At 38.1% G+C, this 25,039-nt stretch overlaps 1 protein-coding gene across 2 annotated transcripts; it reads left to right on the top strand.

The window, feature by feature from the left end:
* Positions 1–1,104: 1,104 nt before the first annotated feature.
* On the top strand, positions 1,105–25,039 carry LOC111340083 (zinc finger C3H1 domain-containing protein). Of its 2 annotated transcripts, none has more exons than XM_022946866.2 (27): positions 1,105–1,587; positions 4,984–6,007; positions 6,311–6,485; positions 6,900–7,017; positions 7,424–7,504; positions 7,987–8,027; positions 8,195–8,218; positions 8,549–8,624; positions 8,985–9,160; positions 9,870–9,983; positions 11,732–11,923; positions 12,448–12,658; positions 13,105–13,228; positions 14,080–14,581; positions 15,619–16,083; positions 16,602–16,867; positions 17,356–17,910; positions 18,302–18,527; positions 19,378–19,930; positions 20,361–20,665; positions 21,146–21,402; positions 21,686–21,956; positions 22,332–22,432; positions 22,735–22,836; positions 23,084–23,123; positions 24,147–24,209; positions 24,343–25,039. In XM_022946866.2, exons 1-27 carry the CDS (start codon positions 1,215–1,217, stop codon positions 24,460–24,462), a joined length of 6,555 nt encoding a protein of 2,184 aa, XP_022802601.2. In that variant the 5' UTR covers positions 1,105–1,214; the 3' UTR covers positions 24,463–25,039. The 2 variants fall into 2 exon arrangements, with proteins under 2 accessions (XP_022802601.2, XP_088591322.1); XM_088735196.1 differs by having other exon boundaries at positions 6,317–6,485; positions 7,990–8,027.

Consider the following 25,039-nt stretch of genomic DNA (forward strand, 5'->3'; position numbering starts at 1 on the left):
AGCCATCATGATACATGACAAAAAGACAAAGGAGGCTTTCAGCCCCCTTTGAGAAAACCGAACGCCATTCTTGCTTCACTTGAACTGAGTACTTTATGTAGAACTGACGTCTAAAAGTTAAATAATTTAATACCACTGCTTTAATGAGACAAGGAGGTGAGAAAAAGAGGAGTTGTGTACGTGGATGTAGTATATTCTCGAACTAATTGCACTCAAGTAGGCGAGGACACTCGATCAACAAGAGGAAGACTAGTAAACTGATCAATCATTTCCGACCCCACCAGAGGACAAGCTGCAAGAAATTAAGCTTTTTGACAAATGCGAGATTATTTCAACTAATCAGCTTTGGACTATTTTAAAATTGGGCTTCAGCCCAGAAAACTCTCTAGGGTAAATTTGATCCGGCCAAAGGGCAAACGCCACATCAGATGTCTAGGCACGTAGGGGTTTGTTCCTTAGTAGACCCCAATACCCCAACGAGGAATTTTGTTCAGCTTTGACTGCGTATTAAAGTTTAAACTCGTTGATGGGAAATAGCGCAAAAATAGAACCAGGATGGGCTTCATTTATAGCTTTATGAGCAATATAAACGGAAAAGATCGATACAAACAATACAGGTAATTGAGATCTGTTTTTGTTTTTGTTTTTGTTTTCCGAGCGATTTGTCTAAGAGGGTCAAAAGGAAGAATTAAGTTGTTGAAACGTCTTCAAAAAGATTGCTCCTTTAGCCTGGATATCATCTTTGGTGCGCTGAAGGACATAGAGTACCTACAAGAGGCCTCCACTGTGATTCTAAGCTGTTCAACTGATCCCACCAAAATTGTTAACCGCAGTGTCCCTTTTCCTATGTTCTCTTTAACTAGAAAAAGGAAAAATTCGTCTAGTGAAACCGTTTCCCGACGCAAGGCTAACGGTGGATAAAATTTCCGTTTTTGTCATCAAAGGCTTCATCTATCGGCACCCTCGAGTTTCTGGTCATGTTCTCCTTACAGGTTCAACCAGAGTTAATTAATGGAAGGAATTAACTCTGATTCAACTATGGACAGGTTTTGAACCATATCCTATGAAACTATGTCGGAGACTGGAACCAAACTTGGTTTGCGGGGATTATGGGATATATTAGGTTGCGGGGTGTGCAAAATGGCGGTGAAGGAATTCTTACATGGTCGAAGTTGAAACGAAATTAACGGTGATTGTAATCTTTTACGAACTTTATGGCATCGGAGGATAGAGGATTAGAACTGGAGGATGGGGAAATCAACGACCTTGAAGATGGTGAAATAGATGAAGATGTACCTCCAGCAAGGGAGTCAAATAACAACGATTTATCCCTCTTATTAGGACATCGTCATGATCAGCACTCAATACATGAGCAGTACCCAAGCGATAACTCATTTGAAACGAAGAATCGTGACTTTGGATTTCAAAATTCCAACCTCCCACCTGGTTGGTGGGAAACACGAGGTGGATCTTTCGGCTCTTTTCGGGGAAGATTTCCTCGACACAGAGGCCGGGGGAGAGGGAAAGTATTTCGCGGAAATGGACGAGAAAAAACTTATCCCGCGAAAAGAGGAAATTCACGCAGACGTATCCTTTTATGTATTGAATATTTTCGTCTTTTGTGTGTGTGTGTGTGTGTTTGTTATCTTTTTAACGGAAAGGTGGATGCCTGAATTTATTAATGATTTAACACTACATTAGCTGACCTGACTGTGCAATGACGTCTTAATTATTATGTCAGTTTTGGGAAGCTGGGTTCCTTGCACGTGAGATTTCTGTTTTTGGTTGAGATAATTAAAAAAACAAAAGTTAATCAAAACTGTGAATAGAGAGTGTTGGAGATCTTGAACAAAACAAAACAAAACAAATTCTACAAATACAAACTTACAAACATATAAAATTAGATGCAGTCAACCAATGATTATGATATTTTATAAATGCTGATCATTATCAATACGAGAAATTTAGCCAATGCATTTCTTACGATCTGGCTAGTTGTCAGTTGTGATCAATCATCAATAAGAAACAATTGATATCATAAACTTTTGCAATACATATATCTTATTAACCAAGCGCGAGGGCCATACTGGGAGAATATCGGCCTGAAGTCTTGACAGTATGAACCGAGCACAGCGAGGTCTGTACAAAAAAGACCGAGGGCCGATATTCTTCCAGTACGGTCCTGAGCAAGCTTGGTTAATAAGAGATTTATTATATGACTGAAGTTCAAAGGGACACAAGTGAGGTATCATTCGGGACCATTCGGGACAGTGCCCAGTCCAATACTGAGAGAATATTGACCAGCAATAGGGCATTTTGATTGGTTGATTTTAGTTATTGGCCCTCTGACTGCCCGAGTTGTGTAATAACAGTAGTTATGGAACTGGAAGACCCCTTGGTGACTGCAATTATTGTCCTCATTTAGCATTGCTACAAATCCTCAACTTCCCCCTAAAGGACAAATGAATAAAGAGGATAAGTTTCTAAAAAAAAAAAACTGGTGCTGCCTCAGAGGGTTTTAATACGAAATAATTTGGTTTTACCTACTAAATCTGACGTTTTGAGTGTTAGCCCTTTGTTAGAATGAAAAATGAAAGGCTAACAGTTGAAATCTCAACTGAAGAAATTCTTAACAGTGGCAAATTTACATGATCAACTCAGTTAATAAAACTAAATTATCTTGTTTCCCCCTACACTGTTCTGTACACTATGGAAGGGCAAAAATTTCATCTCATCTAAACTGGCCTATCAATTCACATGGTAAATTTGAGATATAATAAAAAAGAAGACAAATTGAATATATCTTAACAGATGTTTTGTGGTGTGGCATCACTGAGCATTTTTAGGAGTTGTGTTATATTTTAACGAGCCTGAAGGGCAAGTCAAAATACAAATAACGAGTTATTTGTACTCTACAGAGTGTAGTTGGATAGTAATTCATACTAACATTCACCTTTCTTGAAACAACTTAGTAATTCAAGTTTGGCTAACAATTATGATTTTTCCTCACTCAAATGAATTAATTGAAAAGAACAAGTACAGTGGATTGACCATGTCACTCTCGTATGATTGATTGCAATTTTCTTGTGCTATTTGCATATAGCTTTACATTTGAAGGGCACCATGTTGTTGCACATGCTATTGAGAAATTTGGCCATCTGATTTTTAAAAATATAACTTGTCTTCTGGATTAGTCATGTTTCATGTTGATTATCCTTTTTAGTGAAACAGTTTTGGTGGACTAGGGAGCTTGCACAGAAAATAAGCCTTTTTAGATATACATGTTCAGTGAAGTTTGCTAAGGCTCCCAAAAAATTCCTAAGGCAGTTCAATTCGTGTCATTGTAGTATTCTTGAAAGTCTGACAAATACTTTACAGCAATCAATTTGTAACATCCTGTAAAACTTCTGGCTGGCATAGTCATTAGAAATAACCTCCCTTCTGTCATTGATAAATTGTTTGTGGAAACAGAGGGAGAAGTGTCAAAACCTTTTATTCAGTTGCAGCTGAGCTGCATTGTTATTTTGTTTCCCAAATCATCACCCAAAATCATCAATATTTGGGGTAGGGAGTGTGGGGAAGAGGGAGGGGTGGGGGGGAGGGAGGGAGAGGAAGTTAATAGAATCAATAGAATCAAATAGGAACTTGCATAACATAGACACTTTCAATGTCCCAAGTATTTTTGCCTCAATCTGTATATCAAATCTAAGGGAATAGTGAAAGTGAGAAGATGGGATGATGACAGTGGCTTTATGGAAACTGAAACATTATGGGATAAATTTGACTAAACCTGAAACTAAAAGACTAAGAAAACTGAAAAGCAGCACATGATGGTGATCCAAAACTCTATGTATACTTCTTAAAACCTGCTTGAAAATTCGTCAAAACTCTACAAAGGACAGCTGAATTGTCTGCCCCTGGAGTTAGTTCTTTAGGTATAGTATACCCTGCAAATTATTTGTTTTTATTCTTCAATTCAAATTTCAGCCAGATTGAGTGGTGTTATTGCTGTTTAGTGATTGTAGTTACACATATTTTAGATGATCTAATAGATCTACTACACAGTAGAACAACTATGAATCAAATGAGTTTATAACAATAGCTTGTAAATGTGTGCAATCAAAATTCAATAGTGTGACCTGCTTCAATTTCCCATTGTGCATGCCAATGACATCAGCAAACAAATGCTTCACAAAAAAATTTTTTCTCATGGGTGACTTCAGCATTTTTTTAAAAAACGGGGAAAAACTTTGCAAAAAAAGTTAAACTAAACATGGCAACAAGCGAACAAGCCAATGAAGACCTGCCTAATCAGAAAATAAAGTTTATTTACATGCATGAATTCACCTGTCAGTTTTTGACCAATCTAAGGTGAGATCATTGAAGCCTGGAGAAATGCTTTTCCAAAACAAAATAAACAATGCATTGAAGCTTAGAAGAGGGAATTTCTGCCCTTTTTACATAAAGAGTAGCATCAAAAATGTTATAAAACAACTGGTTCATGTGTCAGCTGTGCGTTCATTGAGAATTGAAGCACTAAGGAAGTTCGGAGAGCACTCAGGAAGCTAGAGTTACCCTTGGCTATACCTCTGGCAACTCTTACGCATCTTTCGTGCTCTTCAAACTTCCTGTTTGCTTCAATTCTTAATGAACACAGGCTGATGCATGAACCAATTGTTAATTAAAACCATTTCAACTGTAAATTATTATAAATTTCCAATATATAAGTGAAATGCTAATTAAAGAGATTTACATGTTCATGTAGTGTTGTGTACATGTATGTTTCTTGTGTTATTTTCTGATGTACAGTGCATGCAGTAGTTCCTCTCTATGAAGTTTATTTGTTATTGCTGTTTTACTGTTCCTCAATCGTTCAAGGATTCTTCTTTTTGTCTCCAACATAACAGGATTTTTCTCAACAACTTAACTGGGTTTTTCTCAAAGACATAACTGGGTTTTTCTTAACAAGGCTGTGTTTTATAGCTTTTCTTCGAAGACCTAATTTACCTTATCCCTTGCCCACTGAAAGACCAAGATCTCCATACCCTGATGAAAGATTACCCTTGTACACCGAGAGTGAAAGAGCAAGGATTGTATCTCCGTTTGAAACCAGACCACGCCCACAACTTGAAGAAAGGAGGCAAGTGTATTTGGAAACTGATCGGCCAAGGCTGCCTCGTCCATCAACTTCAGAGAGACGTGTACAAAGATTACCTCTAATGGAGCTAGAGGAGAAATCACGACAATTCCATAGCGAATCAAGTCCTTCAGCTCCTGATGTCCGTGAAGAACAACCTGGAAGAGTGCCATCCCCTTTTGATGAGGAGGTTGATGATTACAGGATTCTACTACAGCGTCATCGCCTGATTCAACAGCAGCTTGCTGCTCTTGAGAATCAGGAGAACTCATCACTGGGTGATGATACTATCATTGATGACACTTTCATAGATATTCCTGTGGATGATTCAAAACCTGATTTGGTGCTAGAAAATGAAATGAGCCAAGAAAATTTTGATAGTAGTAGACAGGATGGTTTTTATTTATCAGATGATATGAATCTGCAACACATGGGAAGTGGTAATGAAATTGAGGATTTGGAGAAGGCAAATGAAATATTGGATAATGAATCTACTGCTGAACCAGCACAACCAAAACCATTTCTCCCTTTCAAAATAAAGGCCCTATACAACAATGTACCCTCAATCAAAGAATTAAGCCAAAAGGATCTGGAACAATGGAAGGTAAAGGGAGGCAATTCAACTGCAATGGAAAGTGGTAGAGCTGATGAACTGGAAAGAACTAGAAAGAGTGAACCAATGTCTAAGATAAGGAAAAATCGCAAGAAGAGAAAGAGAAAGGTTTTGCAAGGATCAGTGCAAAATAGTGTTAACAGTCAAAAGCCTAGAGCTGCTGGTTCTAATCAAGGCCCACATGTTGATCCTCATAATGAATTGGAGGCAAGACTCTTTTCCCTGGCCGGAAGCTCTGTTCCAGTTGAGTCTAACAGGTGCAATGTTGTTCAATGACTTGAGTTTTTGTGGAGAAGTTTCATTTAGGCTGTAACTATTGGTAATTATGTACTTTACTCATTAATTGCTGTACAATTACAAGGTACGTGATGATAATCTAAAGATTTTTTAAACCTAACATATAACAAAACTTGATTGTTAGGTTATTGCACCTTGTAATTTTGATTTTTTTTCTGAGCTAGAAATATCATATGAGTCAGGTTCAACATGTATATGGGGATTTGGAAAATGCATTTTAGATGACATTCAAACAGATTCCAGCTGATTTCTTTTCATGTTAGTTCAAGGGAGGACATCAACAAGAAACAGGAGCGACGCGAGAGGCTTAGGCAGTGGCAGGAAAAGATGAACAATGACAGGTTTTCTGACCAAAAAAATCAACAGGGAAACAAAGGACGAGGTAAAAAAAAGATGGCCAAACCAGCCAAAGGCAGTAGAAGAAGTTCCAGTTTAAAGGTATTAAGATCTTATAAGTTTTAAGATGTTACTTATAACTTATCAGATCTTAAATGAGCAATCCACTAGTTATTTAGAACCTATTATACAAGAATACCACCCATCAAGAACACTGAGATCATCAACTCGCTCACAGTTATGCATCCCACCAATTAAATCCAATTCCTATGGTGGACGCGCTTTTTCAGTATCTGCACTGAAACTATGGAACTCAAGTCCCGAATATATAAAAAGAGTGGAAACAGAAACATTCAAAACTAGGCTTAGGACATTTTTATTTAAAAACATTACTGTTAATTAACTACTTATTCTCTATGTCTTAATAATCTGTTGTTACGTGCATTAAGATTAGAAATGCACCCTATAAGCATCTATTTATTATTATTATTATTATTATTATTATTATTATTAAAGGTAGCTGAAAATGAGATGGGAGGGGACAGAGCCTCACTCAGAGAAGGAGTGGATCCTGCTTTGTTTGAAAATGATGACTACTTTGAAATACCCATGGATGTGGAGAGCGATTCAACAGGTGAATGTACATAAACTTTGATGGCATGTAGCAAAGGTTTGAATCCAAGGGTAATGGTATGACTGTCCAGGTGAGGTAACTGTAAGGGGGTTCCAGAAAGGATTGTTGATTAAAGTTACTGTGTTTAGCAACCTTGGTAGAAATCACCATCAGAGTCAAATAACATCTTCTGCTCAGGGTGCCAAATTGTCATCCTCTTCAACCAAGAATAGTTCTTTTCAAGGTTACCCTCTCTTAGACATTGACACCACTGGAATGGAGATATATCTGTGTTTGTAAATGTATGTATTTATGTGTGTGTATGTTTGTATTTATGTGCAGTGCATACATACAGCTATAGTTCACTTTATCGTCTCCAAAAACCTCATTCGTTTGTGTTAATAAATTTCCATTCCACCCTGTACAGATGGCCCAGCTCTGCCATTAATAGATGAACCAGCTGAAGATTTTCCTCCACCACCCCCACCCTTACCTAGTGGAGAATCAGGTAGTTGCTTAATTTACAGCTGAGCTCATTAATTATATGATATGTGACTGTGCCTTAAGTTGTTAAAGGTTCGACTGGGTGGTACTGATACTCTACAGGGCTTGACACTAACAGTAGCCAACTAGCCACAGACTAGTAGAAATTCAGTTTTGGCTAGTGGTTTTCAATTTCAACTTGCCAGTTTGGCTATTAAACAAACTGAAATTGTCGTAACTTCTAAAATGTCACTAGCCATTTGGCTAGTAAGTTGAAGAGTTAGTGTCCAGTCCTGCTTTAGGTGATCATGAAACAAAGAAGAGAACTTGTGATATATGTTTGTGTGTGTGTACTTGGAGCAATGCCCTGTAGCCAAAGAGACCTTTACATTAAAAGGGAGAATTTAAGGTTAACATCTGTTGATTTCATTTATTATGTAAAGAGTAAATTAGAAGATTTATGGTGGAGTTTTGAAAGGGAATTTTCTTTTTCTGTTTTCATGACAGCAGCTTCTGTTTATATGGATCCTGGGCAGCCTGCACTTATGGTGAGTTTTTATTTGGACTGGGTGTGGCAGGATTAGATTATGAGAATGTCTTATGTTCATTTTGTTAGTACATGTACAGTATTAGTGCCACCTTATGCTAATTCAACTGCTCCTTTTTTAAATTCCTCTGTCCCTAAATTCTTTAATTTTATTTCCCCCATCTACAGATGTATCCACCAGGATATTTCCAGGTAAGTTTCAGTTCTTCACTGAATCCTACTGAATCTTAAGAGCATATTCTTTAATAGGACAGAAAGAATAGTATATTTCATTCCTGCCCCCTATGTACTCCCCAGGAGTCTTTTTACTCAACTGAGGGTAGTCAATTATTGCAGTGTGTTATTTATTGGGTGTTTCTTTCTCCAAAGACTTATTTTTACAGATCTACTACAGTCTTAAAATCAGTGGAAATTAGAAATTGCAAAATTTTCATGCTGAGGGTTGCATTTAAGCCCCCTCTGTTGATTAAAACTTAAGGAATTTGATAATTAATTGTCCTCCGATGACTTATTTCCTAACAGAACTATGCCGACTGGTTTGCTGGTTCAGCTCCATTAATGACAGCAGGCCATGAAGACCAACAGTTTCAATATCAAGGTCTGCTATAATTTTTTCATTGAAAAATTTTACTCACTCTAAACATTCTTGCAACTCTGTTGTCCAGTAGGCACCTCTCTCCAGTGAGCAACCCGTCCAGCATTTGGGCTAATTATCATCCATAATTTGGTGTAAAAGTCTGAACTTGAAGTACTGTGCAATTTTGAGGAAAGTCTTCCTTGTGTGGTTATTAATTTCAAGTTTCAACTTCTATTAAAAATGGCACTGTACAATCATGTACGCTATATTGACACAAAATAGACCAAGAAAAAACTGATTTGAAGTGATTTTATTTTTAAAGCAGGAATGTACTTATTATGCAGAAGGTTTAAATTAAATTGTGTGATTAACTTTTTTTAGAGTTTTTGGGCAAAGAGTCACATCCATTAGAAGTTGGGACCACTAAGGAGCTGCCACAGGTTGACAGTAGGGACGTGTCGAGTCAAGAAAACTCAGATGAGGATGATGAAGTTGCCCTTAGGGAACAGCTGTTGAAATCTTTAGCAGTGAAAAGGAAGGCCAAAATTGATGCTGGGGTAAAACATATTTCAGTGATAGACACATACTATAGTTAGCTTGACTCGCGCTTTCGTTTTGAAGCGTTACTGTGGCTTTGAAGGTTTCTGATGTATGGTTGCCGTTTATTTTTGTACTGGTTGCCAGAGGAAGCAAGTCAAAAATTCGTAGGGCATTCCATACTTCTTTTAGATCTTTTCGTGATCTCTGGCTGACCGTTATTTGAATATTAGATTCTTCACGACTTTAAATAAAAAGAGGGGTTGGTCCCCAGACTCCCTGGGACAACGCTCTGGCGCCAAAACTATAAAACACTAAGTGCAAATCATAGCTTGTATTGTGAATAGTTACTCATTCGTGGGCATGTAAATTTCGGAATTTGATTAGGTGCCTCATAAATTGTAGAGAACACATGGTCCTTAGGGGAAGATTTTCTCCAAAGAGAGACTTATGTGCATGACTTTATACCTGAACAATGTAGCCGTATTGCACCACTACAGCGTGTGCTATGTGCTTTTTTTTTTTTAAGCTTCGTACTATAAAGAACTGTGCTAATATACCACAAATATTGGATACAGTGTACAGATTTTTTTCTTTTTCGGTGTTATACATTTACCTTAAAAGGGGTGAATTAATTTCATACAAATGAGCTGGTAAGTTTAGGATTATTATTAAGGAAGTCAGGTGTAGTTTTACCATACAAGTGATGTTTTCTCCTTGTTTTTGAAGAAGGGGGAAGAATCTGCAAAGAATGAGTCAGGTCCCAGGAGTCCAAGCACAAAGGTGTCAAAAATAACAACTAACACAGTACAACCAGTTAAACAGCAACAAGATTCCAGACAGGTACGATAATCATATCAGATTCTATTAATACGTGAATTTCTGTTTCCTCAAGTATTTCTTTATCATCTTTGTTTATTATATGGGGGGTAGATAAATAGGGCAACGTTACAACATAAGCATGCTTTTGCCATTGTCATGCTAGGGTGTTGTCATGAAATTTTGTTGTCTACTTTGCATGCTTTGTTTCCCTCTCTTCCTTCATCTCACATCTTGGGAACTGTACTTTCCACACACTACACAGAGCTCGACACTAGCCTTTCAACTTACTAGCCAAGTGGCTAGTGACATCTTAGATGTTGCGACAATTTCAGTTTGTTTACTAGCCAAACTGGCTAGTTGAAATCGAAAACCACTAGCCAAAACTGAATTTCTACTAGTCTGTAACTAGTGGGCTGCCACTAGTGTCAAGCCCTGTTGCACGTAGTTTCTCAGTTTGTAAGTGTTGTGTGCCTGTAGATTTGCCTCCACTTGATTGGAATGGTGACCTCCTTGCCCATAAGAAGATTGCTACCCTGCTTTGTTGCCATCTTTTTGGTACCTATTAGTCAATACTATTGCCTGTGTTTTTAAAGTGAAACCTTTACTATGGATGTTGTTCACAAAGACAGTAGTTACATGTATGATCCATTCAAAGATGGCAGGCTTAGAGTAAAAAGCTGCAACGCTTCACAGATAACAAATAATGATAAAATTGTTGTCTTCTTTTAGTTACCATATTTATTCATCTGTAAGCAGAGCGATTTTTTCAAAAATTTTACCAAAATCTCGAAAATTTGAGCTAGAGAAGGGTTCTGGGCTTACAGCTGAGTGTTTTTCCAAACAATTTTTTCGAAACAGCAAATTCAAAGGAAACATAGATATATTTGTCTATGAGCCGAGATATTGCATGCAGAAGTAAATAACAAAACAAGTTGAAGTTGGTCATTGACTTTATTTATGTGGTTGCTTCCAAAGGAGCAGTTTGTTGTTTTTGGCGTGTAGTAAATAAGGCTTACTGTTCTTCCTTGGTGTCGGCGTGGAATTTGTCGTCCATCTCCTCCTCATCCGCTAGTTTTGCCATTTCTTTTGAGTAGATTGCTTCATCTTCCATGCCGTCTAGAGTAATTAAAGATTCTGCAGGTTTTGAATGAGTGTATAGATCTTGCGAAAATGTTTTAAGAATTTCAAAACTGACCAATCAGAATTGCTCATTCCCATGATTGGTAAACAAACTTGTCACATGTTACGGTGTTAAAATTTGTGATCACATAAAAAGAAAACTTACCTTGGCTTCTCTGCTCTGTAAACCAGTAAAGTAATCTCTCATCCAGCCACAGATATATAGGAGTGTAACGGCCTATTCTTGTGCGTTTCGCTGATATCTCGAGCTCTCCATTAAAGAGATTCTCTTGATCGTTCCTCTAGTGACTCACTGATGACTTACTCTCTGGTTATCTCGGAATTGTTTTCGACGGCAATGCTGCATTGAAACTTGTTTCTGTTTCGAAACTTTTGCGTTCATTTCAGTTTGTTTGAGAATGGAATTCTCTGAATATGGTCGCAGCTTACAATTTACATTTTTTAAGAACCTTCCCGATTAAAACAGACCGAAGTTTAGGGTCTCGGCTTATAGCCGAGATCGGCTTATAGATGAATAAATATGGTATACCCCAAGCTTACAGGTATCAATAAGGCTTTGTATTACAGTTGAACAATTAAAGAAAATAAGAAGTGGCTTTTTTTGTGTCTCTTCTTCTTTGTGTATGTAGGTGACATTTGCTGCTCCTCCAAAACATGATCCGGTAGTAATTAAGCTAGGTGAGGATTCTGACACAGATGAATCTGATGCATCTGATACAGAATTTGTCAAAAAAGCTGCCTCAAACAAGAAAAAATCTGTCGGTGGGGGCTTATTTGGAGGACTAGAAATGATGATCAAGGAAGCTAGGAAGTCTGCTGAGGTAACAAACTAAATTTAATTTAATTTTTATAAGCACCTCAACCTTTTGTTCTTTGTTTCAATGGGCTTGGGTTGATACAACTATAACTTGGTTACTTTCAACATTTACTAAGTTGAGTGTACATGTATGTCACCGTAGAAGTCTGGATGACATGCTTCTTTCAATTGATAGCTAGCATTCTGGTTAGTTTAGTCCTGGCTTGAGCACTGGTTTTTATGCTGGGATAAGACACCTAACTCAATATCACAGTTCCTTTCTCCACCCAGCTGCAAATGGACAGCAGCAAAATACAGGAAAGGGATCTGCAGTGGAGTTCATCCCATCTACTGTAGGTAAAATTAATAGTAACAGAAAATGAATGGGTTCTCACAACCATGCGAGTCAGTCCTGTTTGAAAAAATTTACTTCACCAACTCGGTGGAATAAAATTATGGGGAAATTTGGTGGTGTGCCCTTTTGTTGATTTCTACCCAATATGCACCTGGCATGGAAAACTTTATTAATGGTCACTTATCCATTCCAAGGCCTCTAAAGTGAAAGCAACAGAAAAATCACAAGCTGGCGAAGGAATACAGAAAGGAAAAACAGACCAGCAGCCACCAGAACCAACGACTCCAGATGCAATGGCTCACATGCCAGAGCAAATGAAGACAGAGTACAAAAGACTGAAGGAGCAACTAGCCTTGCATGAGAGTAAAACAAGACAGCCACTTACTACTGTCAATCAGGAAAAAGGTAACAGCGATCATGTGAAACGCACTTCTACTTCCTATAACACTCAAGGAATCTAAAACAATGTAAACTGAAGGAAGTAGGTGTGTCCTTGGTGCTGTGAATACTACTGATACTAGCAAAGAAACAAATACCAAACAAACCTGTAATGGTAGTCCTAATGCAAAGAAGATTCCAGTACTCTAGTTAGGTTGTTTTGGGATCTATATTTTTATGTAATTATGTATCTTACAGTTGATCACATGTACAGATTTAAGGATGACTTAAACTGTACTGGCTTGAATGTGAGTTTTGATTTCAGAAATCATTCTTTTTCCAAAAATGCAGACTTCTGTTGGTAACAATAAATGATTTGTCAGAGAGGCTTGCAGGTAACACTAATGCAGAACATAGAAGCCATGGTATTTGTCTAAGAGGCTGATAGCTAGACTTGCTTCTCTTCTTTATAGAAGCCATGTTGTCACCAGCAACACCTGAAAACGAAGAAATAAATGAGATAAAAGAGGATGACAGTCATTTGAAAGGACTGCACAGTTTTGTCACCAGCTGTGAAGAGAATCTCATTAAACACAAGTACGTTGTAATTTCAAAATCATTTGGGGTGCTGATACATGGAAGTATTCATTTGTACTTGAAATTGGAATGATTTACTTCCATATCTTTTTATTCCTATGATCTAAGAGCTTGCCTTTCTTTGTTGACCAGAGCTGAGAATGTGGTGCTGTACCAAGCCAATAACCCTTTGTTGATAATATTATTATCAATAGCATAGTAAAAAAGCCTACTTACTGATCAATCCTTAACCACAAAGGATTAAAATATCAAATACCCACAGGGCTTGAATTTAATTTTTGGAGCACTGACCCTTCGGGTTAGTAGACATCTTTTTTACTAACCAAATTATAAAGTTTGGTATCCAAGCTCACAAGTTATGATATCTCAAATATTCAACATTTTGATAATAATGACAAAGACAAATTAAAGAGTGGCTGAAATTGCACGGTGACCTTAAAAACGTTGACAATTATGCACTTATTTTATTTCACTCTCGTTTACCATGATTAGTCAAGAACAGTACATCTACAGCACATTCTCTTAAAAGAGTTTAAGTTGATTTAACAACTTGAGTATTCTAAGTATTCTTCTAAGAGTCGGGTCTATGTGCTCTTTGTCCCGAAGTCCACCAATGTTTAAATATGTTAAAAATTTTACTAACCATGTTGGGTTAGTTGGACACATTTTTAGTAACCAAAATTAATGTTGAAAATTACTAACCATTGGTTAACGGGTTACCGTTCATTTCGAGCCCTGACCCATTTGAAGTCCTATCAAGTAAGCTCATGGCAGGGGCAGATTCTTATAAGCATACTTTCTTTTCCTTTAACATCAAGCATTTAACCTCCTTTTTATATTGTTTTTGGTAGGAAGTTTATCCAGAAAGAAAAGGTCACTCTGAATAAACTTTTGAGTGAGCTTCTCCAAAAAAAGCGTTCCCTCGAAGCCCAAGAGGAAAATGTGCACAAACTTCAGAAGGAACTTGAGGCCGCACAGAAAGTTAGTCTTGCAAATAAAATGTTAATGAATAAGCTCCGATCAAGGACAAAGCTGGTAAAAGACAGACTTGGCAAGAGACAGCTCGCTGCAAGTACTTTTGAAGAGGAACTTCTCAGAGCTAAAAGTATTATTTCGGCAGTGAAAAGGAAAATGCCCATGGCAGGGGAAGCAGGGTCTGGGCGGAATAGCCCTCAAATGGAACCACTGGGCAATGTTAGCAATGAGAACCAGAAATTCACAATTAGTCCAACTGCTGCTTGGGAGATCAAAAATTCGCTGGAAGCAAAGTTTGAAAAACTGTCCACCTTCATCAAACAGGATACAACAGAGAAGAGAAAACTTGAAGCCAGCGAATCATCCTCAGAAGCAACTGTGAGTTCCTGATTTTGTTATTTTTAATTTGTCACAATAATTATAATTGTAGTTGTAGTTAAAGAAATTGCATTTGCTCAATGGTGTGAAATTCATGAATCATTTGTATTTTGCTTCACTGGAACTGACATGTGATGCTGCTTCAAAATATTAAACATGCACAACTCATTTCAATTAATTTCATACAATTACTTACTCAATGCCTGTACTAATTTAGTTTTTTCTAGAAGGTTATATGAATTAATTGGTATTAGGATCACAGTTTTTCATTACATTTACAGTACATAAGGAGCAAAATTACCTTGACTTTAAATTCAGTGGAAACTATCTTGTACAATTTATTCATCTACATGTACCACTTTAAAAAGAAAAATAAAATCTACGTGTAACATTCAAGGAAAATTAATTTACCTCATTTGTAAGTTGCCATGAGTATTAAGTCTAATATATACTGTATCAGTCATTAGTATAATTTCAGAGCTGACCAAAGAGTTTCCAGCAATCTGATTGGTTGAGCGGTTCCTTATATGACGCTATATAAACTGCTCCACGTGGTTTATATAAAATGTTAAAATAAAATGTTAATAAATGTTACTAAAATGTTATGATTTTAGAAATTTCTCTGTTGTTCAGCTCTGAAATTATACTAAAACAATTATTCGCCTCAGGTTCAGTGAATATTGCCGAATAATCCCCTCGACTTCGTCTCAGGGATTATTCGACGATATTCACCTCGCCTGTGGCGAATAATTGTTAAATACAAGGAGGAGTCCACATTTCACTTGATAGTCAGGGCTTGACACTAACTTCTCAACTTACTAGCCAAGTGGCAAGTGACAAGTTAAATGTTACAACAATTTTGGTTTGTTTATTAGCCAAACTGGCTGGTGGAAATTGAAAGCCACTAGTCAAAACTGAATTTCTATTAGTCTGTGGCTAGTTGGCTACCATTAGTATCAAGCCCTGATATGGGGTTATTCTGTTCATCTCTCCTGATGTATTGTTATTCATCATGCTGCCTTTTTCTGTCCTTGTAGTTGGCCAAGAAAGCAAAGCAAGTACTCATAACACCTCAAGGAAGTCCAACACATTCAGCAACCACTACTCCAAGGAAATCAGCTGTGGCAGAACGTATTGCTCAGGAAAAAGCCAGGCTGAAAAAACTTGAGCATGAATTATCTGAAAAACTCAAACAGTTTGGAAGAGAGCGTGAAGGCGACAGAGGCTCTGCTTTTAATGCATCAGAAAAAATACTTCAGAGTAGCAAAGACAGTTCTGATGTCAAGACGATTGGGAAAGAGGAGAAAAAAAATGAATTTGGAACAAGTTGTGATAATACAAGTCATCTTGATTCACAGGAACAAGGTTTTGATTCAAGGGAAGCCAGTGGTCAGTTTTTCCCTGGTGCAAAGGAGGTCACACCTTTAACAGAGGGCAAAACACCAATAACATTTGAGTTGCAGATGACTACCCAGCAATTGGAACATGTGAGAAAGTTGCAGGTAAATGAAACAGTTTTAAATGTCTCTTTTGATTAATTGTGATTGAGCCAAATATTTCTAAGGTGCTTCATGAATTGTAAGTGAACATACATGACAGGCACATTATCTGTGATCAAAGGGTACATGCACCTATGGGGTCGAAGAAAGGGATTTCAGTATGTACTGGCGTGATTTTTTGTTTCATGTATCATTAATTTTTACTTGTTCCATTGGAATGCTGATCCAAGTTCACATAGTGATGAGGCAAGATGATCTGTCCAGGGTGTGTTGTACCATTTGTCTGTCCATATGATCACTTCTGATGTGGATCATTGTCATTTTGACTGTATAATGCTAGTTTTCTTCAGGCAATGTGTTTCACTACTTGGGTACTGCAGTACTTCTTGCTGTGTTTACAGTACTTGCCTTATTAAGACTAGACCTAAGTAATCCATTTTCTGCAACCCGCATTGCAAATTGCTACTTAGACAAACACTAATACACTGTTGTTGGTTTTTTTTTTTGTTTGTTTTTATTAGGCTGAAAGGGAAAAGATAGGTCCTCAGTTTCCTGCTTGCACTCTTGATGTTCCACTGACAGCTGATCAGCACTCTACCCTCTGTGTTTGTTTACCCTTTGGTTACGAACTTAAAAGTATTGCGAGAGACCAGGACAACATGACAGAGAGGGAGGACCGAAGCACTGAATTAGCAGTGGGAGAGCTCAGAAGAATAAATGATTATGAAGCAACTCCAGTTCCCTTTGGAAAATACCACAGTAACTTGCTGCACTTCAAGTCGTACAGGTGAAACCTCAAACATGAGAATTATTTTCTGAACAAACAAACAATTTAAGATAGGATAAAGGAAGGGTGAAAAAATTTCAAAATTGCTAACAGCAGAAATGTCTGTTCCTTAGTAGATTCATGGTATGGCCATAAACAAACCTGGGTTTAAATGTGTTTCTGTAGGCTGGTAAGTAGGCACCTTGATTGTGGGAAGAATTAAAAAAAAAATCGCTGGAGAGATTGGCTTAGCCGAGAGATAAATGGAAGTTTGTGTAAATTTGTTGTAAAGTTGAATGGCATATACAGCTTCACCAACTTTATATTAACAGCTAGCAATACTTTGTCTTGTGTTAAAATTAACTCATGAATACTGTTAATTGTAGTGGCATTCAAAGAATTTTACAGGCATTAAATTTTTGGTTAGAAATTTTTGCTTGTTGGTTCAAAAAGGGCCATCAAAGTTATATGAACTACTAGTGGTCAAAACAAAGGTTTTGTTCTTTTAGGTTAAGCCCATATTTCAGACTCCAAGGTGGATTTTCCCTTACTTCTTTAACATTTTCCAACAAAGTGGATCCTACGTGGCCTCTATGCAACTTTGACTTGCAAGGCAAATGTAATGATGAGGACTGTAAATTCCAACACTTCGTCAAATGCAAGTTGTCACAAGAAGAAATACTTCAGGATCTGGCAGCATACAATCCAAACCTCACTGTAGATTTTAAAGATGTGGAGGAGATGCAAGAGAGTGTTGAAACTTTTACAAAAGCTTTCACAAAACAATATCAAGACAAAATGTCCTGGGACGAACTTTGTATTTTATTAGTGAATGATGTGAGGAAGTGCAGGAAAGAAAATGGACCTTTTAACATTTCCCTTCAACCACGCACTTGGAAGCTTCAAAAAACTGATAAGAAAAAGATTGAATATGAGACCGATGTAGAAATTGCCGATAAAGGCAAGGGAATAATTTTTTCTAGCAAAGACAAAGTTCATGGTGTAGCATCCAAGAATAGCAAGTCTGCTGTGGGACATCAACATAGGGTGTCTGGTGAGGAAAGGTGAGCACAAGATGATTTTTTTTTTTTTTTTTTTTTAAGGACAAACATGTACATTGTACAGTGTAGTCATTATGGGCATGGGCATGCTGTAGGTTAAATGAATTCAGGTAAAACATCTCTAACTTCTTGAGTTTGAACTGTTTTTATTAGTACTTTAACAGAGAAATCATCTATGCTCAAATTTTTTTGTCAAGCACATGCTTTACACCATGTATTTCATGTAAAAAGGCTGTGCAACATTTCTGGCTTTGGTTGGAAATAGGTGTTAAGTTCTTTTAGGATAATGGCAGCTGTGAGCACATTTACAACAAAGTCTGTGGATTCTTAAACTTGGTGGGTCTGTCCAGGAAAATCTGGTTGATAGTATTTTCCATCATCTTTCCTTTTGTAGTCAAGAAATACGCTACTTTTTGGAGGAGTACAACAACATTGAATCTCTTGAAGCATCATTAGAAAATTCTCCCGGTGATGTGGCTTTGTGGCTCAAGTTGGCAAGGTTGAAACTTCATGAAAATAACAGCACGGTTGAGGGGGAGAAGGAGGATGCTTACAACAATAATGTCATGCAAGCACTTAGTACACTTTCCAGGGGCTTGGAGGAAAATAATCAGTCAGAGGTATGGCAAGAAACTGTACACTGTAGGAAAATTTATATGTATCAAAGACATGTTGTTAACTCTTTAACCCCTAGGTGTGATAGGTGTCTAATTTCTCCCTGCTATATCACCCCTGAATCCCACATGAAGGCCACGAGACTACAGGAAATGATCACTCACTTAAGAAGCTCTTGATTGTAAAACAAATTCTCCTTGTCAGTATCTTAGGAAATGTAAAGGGAGCAGTGAGGAGAATGTGCATAGTGATGTTAGGGTGTAAAGGGTTGGTGCAACCTGTATATTTTATGGCTAGTGTGAATTCTGTCCTCAATCTGAGGTTACCTTAGAAGAGGTATTTATTGTTGTTGTTCAAAAATTGAACTTAAGGTAGTTATATGTAACAGATGTGACCTATGAACTGATGGGTGCGTATGGGTGAACATGAAGGGCTCATGCATTATAGATTTTATGATTTCTGTGATTACAGTTGTACGTGCATATGTCTGGTGATAGCATGTAATGTACAGCTTTGGCCTTGAAGTTTTTTCAATTGTGGAGTGTTAGACTACTGTGCAGAGAAAGAAATCCTCCTTCCTTAGTTACATACTTCACACTAGGTTTTCATGAATACACATGTGTGCAGAAAATGCTCATCTACAAGTGTCTGTCAGTAGCGAGTAGATTTCCATACAACTTTTCTCCATTGCTCACCCTTTGAGGCAAAGTTTCACCTAAATGTAAACAACATTCAAATTGGAAAGGACTGCTTTCAGTTGTTTTTCCCGACTCTTTAATTGGGACTGGACTGTCTCCTGTTTCATGGAAAGCAACAGTGAAAACTTTGCTGCATATGTTTTTGTTTTTCCTGCAGGAGTTATGGCTAGAGTACTTGGAGTTATATTCATCACAGAGCAGCAGAGAGGAGCTTAACGAGATCTGTGACCAAGCTGTGGAGTTTTCACCAACCTATAATGTTTGGTGGAAATATTTGGAGTATTCGCGAACGTACACTGACAAGCGGAATGTTTGTTTACGTCTTATCGCCTTTCTGACAATGAATCCTATTGAACCAGTGGAGCTTCATTCTCACTTTGTCCTAGAAACATTGCTTTACCTCATTCAACTAGAACTGTATTCTGGACATTATGCCTCTGCAGTGCTTGTCTTTAAATCGGCATTAACCAAGAGAACGCACGGATGTAGCGATGTTCCAGAATTGTCCAGCTTTCTATTGGCCTCAGACTATTGTTGTGCTTGGTTAGCGTACATTCATGTGGTTGAATTCCACCGTCTTCCTTCCCCATGGTTTGATCCTAGTCATGGTGAACCTTCCAAGATGGTGACAAAGGAAGACTTTGTTTTCCCGTGGAAACTATCGCAGCAATCAAGAGTCCCCGGAAAGAAGTTGCTGGTGTTGTTTCAAGGTAGAAAAGTGTCTGTATCATGTAACAGTTTCCCAACGCTTAAGTGGTTGTCCGACTTAACTTTAAAACTGTATGATTTCCAAGAGAGACGAGAATGTCAAAGGATCCAGTGTAGCCAGATCTTTGGAGTGAGAGGATTACCCCACCTTCCCACACACTTATCCTGTACTTACAATAGTATTTTAATGAACCCAATTTGTCATTACAATGTAGGGAAGAAGACAGATCAGGTAGCCATTCATTTTCACCTGTACGGTGAAATAATTCCTGTAGCGGAACCTGCTGATAGTTTATGTGTTACCCATGTGGGAGAAATAACATGTCTAATGAAATTATTTTCTTTAGTTTTAATATTTGTAAAGGTGTTTTGATCTAGGAGTTAAATTCTGAGTAGCACTGCTGGCTAATTTCACCTCTCTTCCTTTATCAGATGCATTGAAAGCTTGTGGTGAAGTAACAAAACCCCCCTTTGACAAATTTACCATCTGCCTTCCACTGTACAAGAACCTCTTGGCTTTGGAGAGAGCATATGGAAGAGTTGACTCTGCTAGAGGAATCTGTCGCCATCTGCTAAAGGACCATCCATCTACAGTAGTGCTATGGCAGTGTCTTGCAGCACTTGAAGACTCGCCAGAGAAGGGTGGAAAGGTAGAACAGGTGTACATGGAGGCGCTAGACAAGTGTAAAGCCAGTACTGAGTTGTCGTACAGTGCAGCACGCTTTTACCTTCAGCAGGTCAGTCAACTGTTCAGTGTTGTAACCTTTTGATGTTCACTTAACCTGAATCAAATATTATACTAAACAGTTGGTGAACGAGAAGCACTCTCTATGAACGACTCATTACTGAGTGGTCCTCCACAGATCCTTCTCTGAATACAACATCATCTATAACAGTCAACAACAGATTTAATTCATTCACTTCCTAGGATCTTACTAATTATTGCTAAGGCTAAGATTAAGGAGTTCGCCATCAACCTGTCAGTTGTAAGTCAAAGCACATACTTCGCTAGGTGTAATTGTTTTCTTTTCAACGAAGGTCTTAGTCTCGTTACCTTGGGAGAGTATGAGCCAAACCGAAGTGATTTAAAAGCTTTTGTAGTGCTCTCTGAACACTTTTTAGGTATTTTGCCTGCGCGTTGAAGTCCAGTAGATGTTGTTGTTTTTTTTTTTTTCCATACTAGCTCTAACCTTCTTTTGAAAAACAAAAATCAACAGAATGAAGTCCAGAAGGCCATATCAGTTCTTATCAAGAGTGTTCTTAACAAGTTTGCGGCAAAGATTGACTCGCAGGGATGTGAGGTACAAAGTCTGGCTGCTGTTTCTTCAGAGGACCAGACTGGTGATCCTGTGGCCTTATATCGTCGACTTTTATCCCTACCCCTTCCCTATGACTACAAGTGTCCACCTCTGTTACCAAATGTTGAACCCCAAAGTCTAGGCAAAGAAAAGGTGTTTCTCTGGTTATCTTATTGGTAAGTTAATGAAATGCTTGTAAATTGAGAACTGCTCTCTGAGCGTAGCACAGTTTTTAGTTTAGTATCAAATGTCATCTGGGATCGCATAAGTGTCGCTTTGCCTACTGCTCTGTGACTACTATAGGAAACTCTCATGCAAAACTGAAAGTAATCGTGATTGTTTTTACTCGTGTTTTCCCCCAAGTAAAGTCCATCCAATAGATTTATCCTCTGTAGTCCCAATTGGCTCCTTAAGGCCTACCTGCTAATGTTCCCCTTTTTAACTGTTTTAAACTGCCAGCTTGTTACTAGAGATTGCTCCTCCAACAAATACTTCATGGGATGACTTAACTCCTGAGTCAGCATTTGAAACTGCTGTGCATAGCCCTCTACCAAGACATGACGTGCAGGTACTGTGGACTGAATACCTGTTCTACCAGAGATCCAAAGCGTTACAAGAAAGACACTCCACGGACGAGTTGGTTGATAGGTGTTTAATGTCTGTGAGTACTAGCAACGCTCTGCCTCACTCTTCAAGCGTTTTCTGGCGGGATTACAGATTTCACAATCAAGTGAGTTAATACTTTGATAAGTATGTTCGGGGTTATATAAATAAACGAATGTTGAGCAGTTTGTTTCACGACTATGGGGTCACTATTAATCGCAGACCGCAACATTGTGACAACATAACCGCTAGTCTTCCTGAGGAATTCCATATTTTAGGGAACCCTAGGGTACAAGCTCTACCCAACTTGTGATAGTGGGAATGTTAACAATGGAGTAAGCAGAGGTTCTCCTTAATTTCTTGGTACATCAAACAATGTGTTCATAACACTTGAGCAGTCGAGTCAATTGTAGGGGATAAAACTTGATAACGAAAACTTGAAACTATTTCTCGCAACGCGCTGTAAGAAGGGCAGGTGTTAATGATGCTATTTATTTTGTAGATTATCAGTTTGTCTTTGAGCTGTCATCCTCAGTCATCCTGGTCATCTGTATTTCAAAAGTACTTGACGATTTTTCCTGGGAATGTTATATTAGCAATACGGTACGTATAGTTATGTAGAGTACAAATAAAAACTTGCGATTTATGAACCAAGTGTTTCTTGGGTGCACCCCTAAAGTTTAAACCATGGACTATACTAGTTGTTTATGTCGGAATGCATAGTAAACACGCCGCATTTCCTCGCGGTTTTGATTTATAATTCAGAAAATGTGCAGATGCAAAGAACAGACCAACCGGTTGTAAACTTTGTGCAGTTTAAAATTTAATGTGTAACAGTAGGAAAGGCGAATTACTCGCCTGATTTTTCGATTATTTGATTTTTTTGTTTGTTTGATTTTTTTCAGGGCCTGTCAACATGAGGTAGAGGGTAAAAATTACGACCAAGCCAAAAGGATCGTTACATCCTCCCTCTTAAGCAACCCTTACAGTATAAGCATGTGGAAAGTGTACCATTCACGTCTGTTTAATCTTCTTTATAACTGAGAGTTTTTTAGGGCTTATTATTTGGAACCGCAGTGGAATTAAGTATTTGGTATTCTCTGTCAAACGTGAGACAATATTTGAGCTTGGCAGTTAGTTTTTGCCACTTATGTTCTTTTTTGGTAATTTATCACACTAACGCAGATTTAAATGACTGTCTCCTCCTCCCCCCGTTGTGTTTTTTCCCTTCTCTCTTTTTCTCTTTTGCTACAGTGCCATTTCTATTGAGCTAAAAAGGAATTGTGTGAAGGAGGTGAGTCGTTTTATTTAGTCGAGTACATGTATTTAACCAGTAACCTTGTTTTATTGTAATTGCTGACCCTCTCTCTCTCTCTCTCTCTCTCTCTCTCTCTCTCTCTTTCTCTCTCTCTCTTTCCCCCCCCCCCTTTTCCAGCCAATCTTCTTTTCGTTTAGAGTACACGTTCTTTAGTAACTGGACGCCGTGTTTGGTCATTACCACATCTAGTGACCTCGCCTTGCAGCCAAGATTCGGTGTGGTCTATGCTCGAGCCAAGTGATCCATTTTCATGGAGCTTAGCCGTAGTCTGTAGCGACTACGATTAACCTTCGATGGACTGGTGCGCATCCAGGGAGAATAGCAATATCACCGCATGTAGTTGCATAAGACCACAAAAACTCAGATAAGCTCCGGCTAGTCACTCCAGTGCAAACTTAACTGTGATTGCTTTGTATGACTCACACTTTCCTTACTGTGGACTATTCAGGTCCGAGCTGATAACTCACAATCTTTCTTATTCTATTTACAAACGTGACTCTATCGACATTGGCGATCCTAACATCATGCAGGGCGCATATCATATATGAACTTGGTAATGGCCGGCCTCGTTCACCATAGAGTCTCTGTGGCTCAGTAGTAGAGCATCACAGCGCAGAATCCGAAGGTCTAAGGTTCGATTCCTCTTGGAAACTCGGAATTTTGTTCTTGTCCCACGCTCGTGACAAGATGAAAAAGCATCTTTTTCTGTTCAGGGACCCGTTTCTCGAAAGTCCCGCCAACTTAACGGACCCTTAAAGCTGTTCTGTTTTCATTCAAGATGGGAATTTCAAAAGTTTTGAAAATGATACAATAAAACTATCACCTAAAGAAACAAAAAGGACTGGTTTGGATGTCATAACCTGCTTTCCCATCTCTTAAATTTTTATTTTAAAAGATGGCTTCGGGCCCGTTAAGTTACCGGGACTGGGACTTTCGAGAAACGGGCCCCTGGTCTTTGTTTGTGAAAGATTGTTTTCCATTGTCATCTGTGTTTTATAGGCGCGTAAGATGTACCATCAAGCCACAGAAGTTTTACCATTTGCCGCAACTGTCTGGAAAGATGTAAAGTTAACTTAAAGTCGTTCGCTCTTTTTGCTGTTCGATGATTTTGTGCTCATTTTTAATCTTTTTTTTTTTTTTTTTGGTTTCCTCCGAGTTTGAATTCAAGGTTCATTTTTCTCTCTTACTCTGACAGTTTTTGATGTTTGAGCTTGCTCGAAGTGGCGATGGATCCGCCGTTCAAGAGATTCTGGCGAAGAGCCGAGAAATCGGTGTCAAACTTGAGGAGTTTTTGAACACACTTTTGGGTAAATGAGTGATCACGTTGCCCTTTTCGACAGGGGATCGTTTTAAAACGAAAAATCGTGGTTTAAAACTTGGTTGAATTGAAATCTTGTCAATGTGACAAGGTGTACTGCTCCATTTCGGACACCACCAGGGTTGAAACTGTAAATGGAGTCATTTTTTACTGTCTAGTTAAATTTGGATTTCAGTGAGCTGCAGAAAGGTAAGGTGGATTGAAACATGATTAATTTTCCGCTTCCAAGCATAATAAGAATGAAAAACCACAGGAATCATTTGAGTTTACGCAAAGGATTTGTTGTTACTCACGATAATCACTATTTATATAGTAGAAAATTATATATTTTTTGTATTTTTTCCAACTTTTCTATGTGCATTTAGGTTTCTATAATTACCAGGTGTCGCATATGATTTCAGTCCGTCGAAGCTCGAACATCGGCATTTGTTATTAAAGACTGAACTAGTTACCGCGAATGATAATTTCAGGCAGATGCAGTTGTCTTCAGTAGCGAATGAGTCAATTGTCTTTTTGACAAATTACCGTATTTCTTAGTTGTTTTTTTAATTTATTAAAGGAAACAGGAACAGAT

Source organism: Stylophora pistillata, chromosome 1 (assembly GCF_964205215.1).
Source record: "Stylophora pistillata chromosome 1, jaStyPist1.2, whole genome shotgun sequence".
Classification (NCBI taxonomy): domain Eukaryota; kingdom Metazoa; phylum Cnidaria; class Anthozoa; order Scleractinia; family Pocilloporidae; genus Stylophora; species Stylophora pistillata.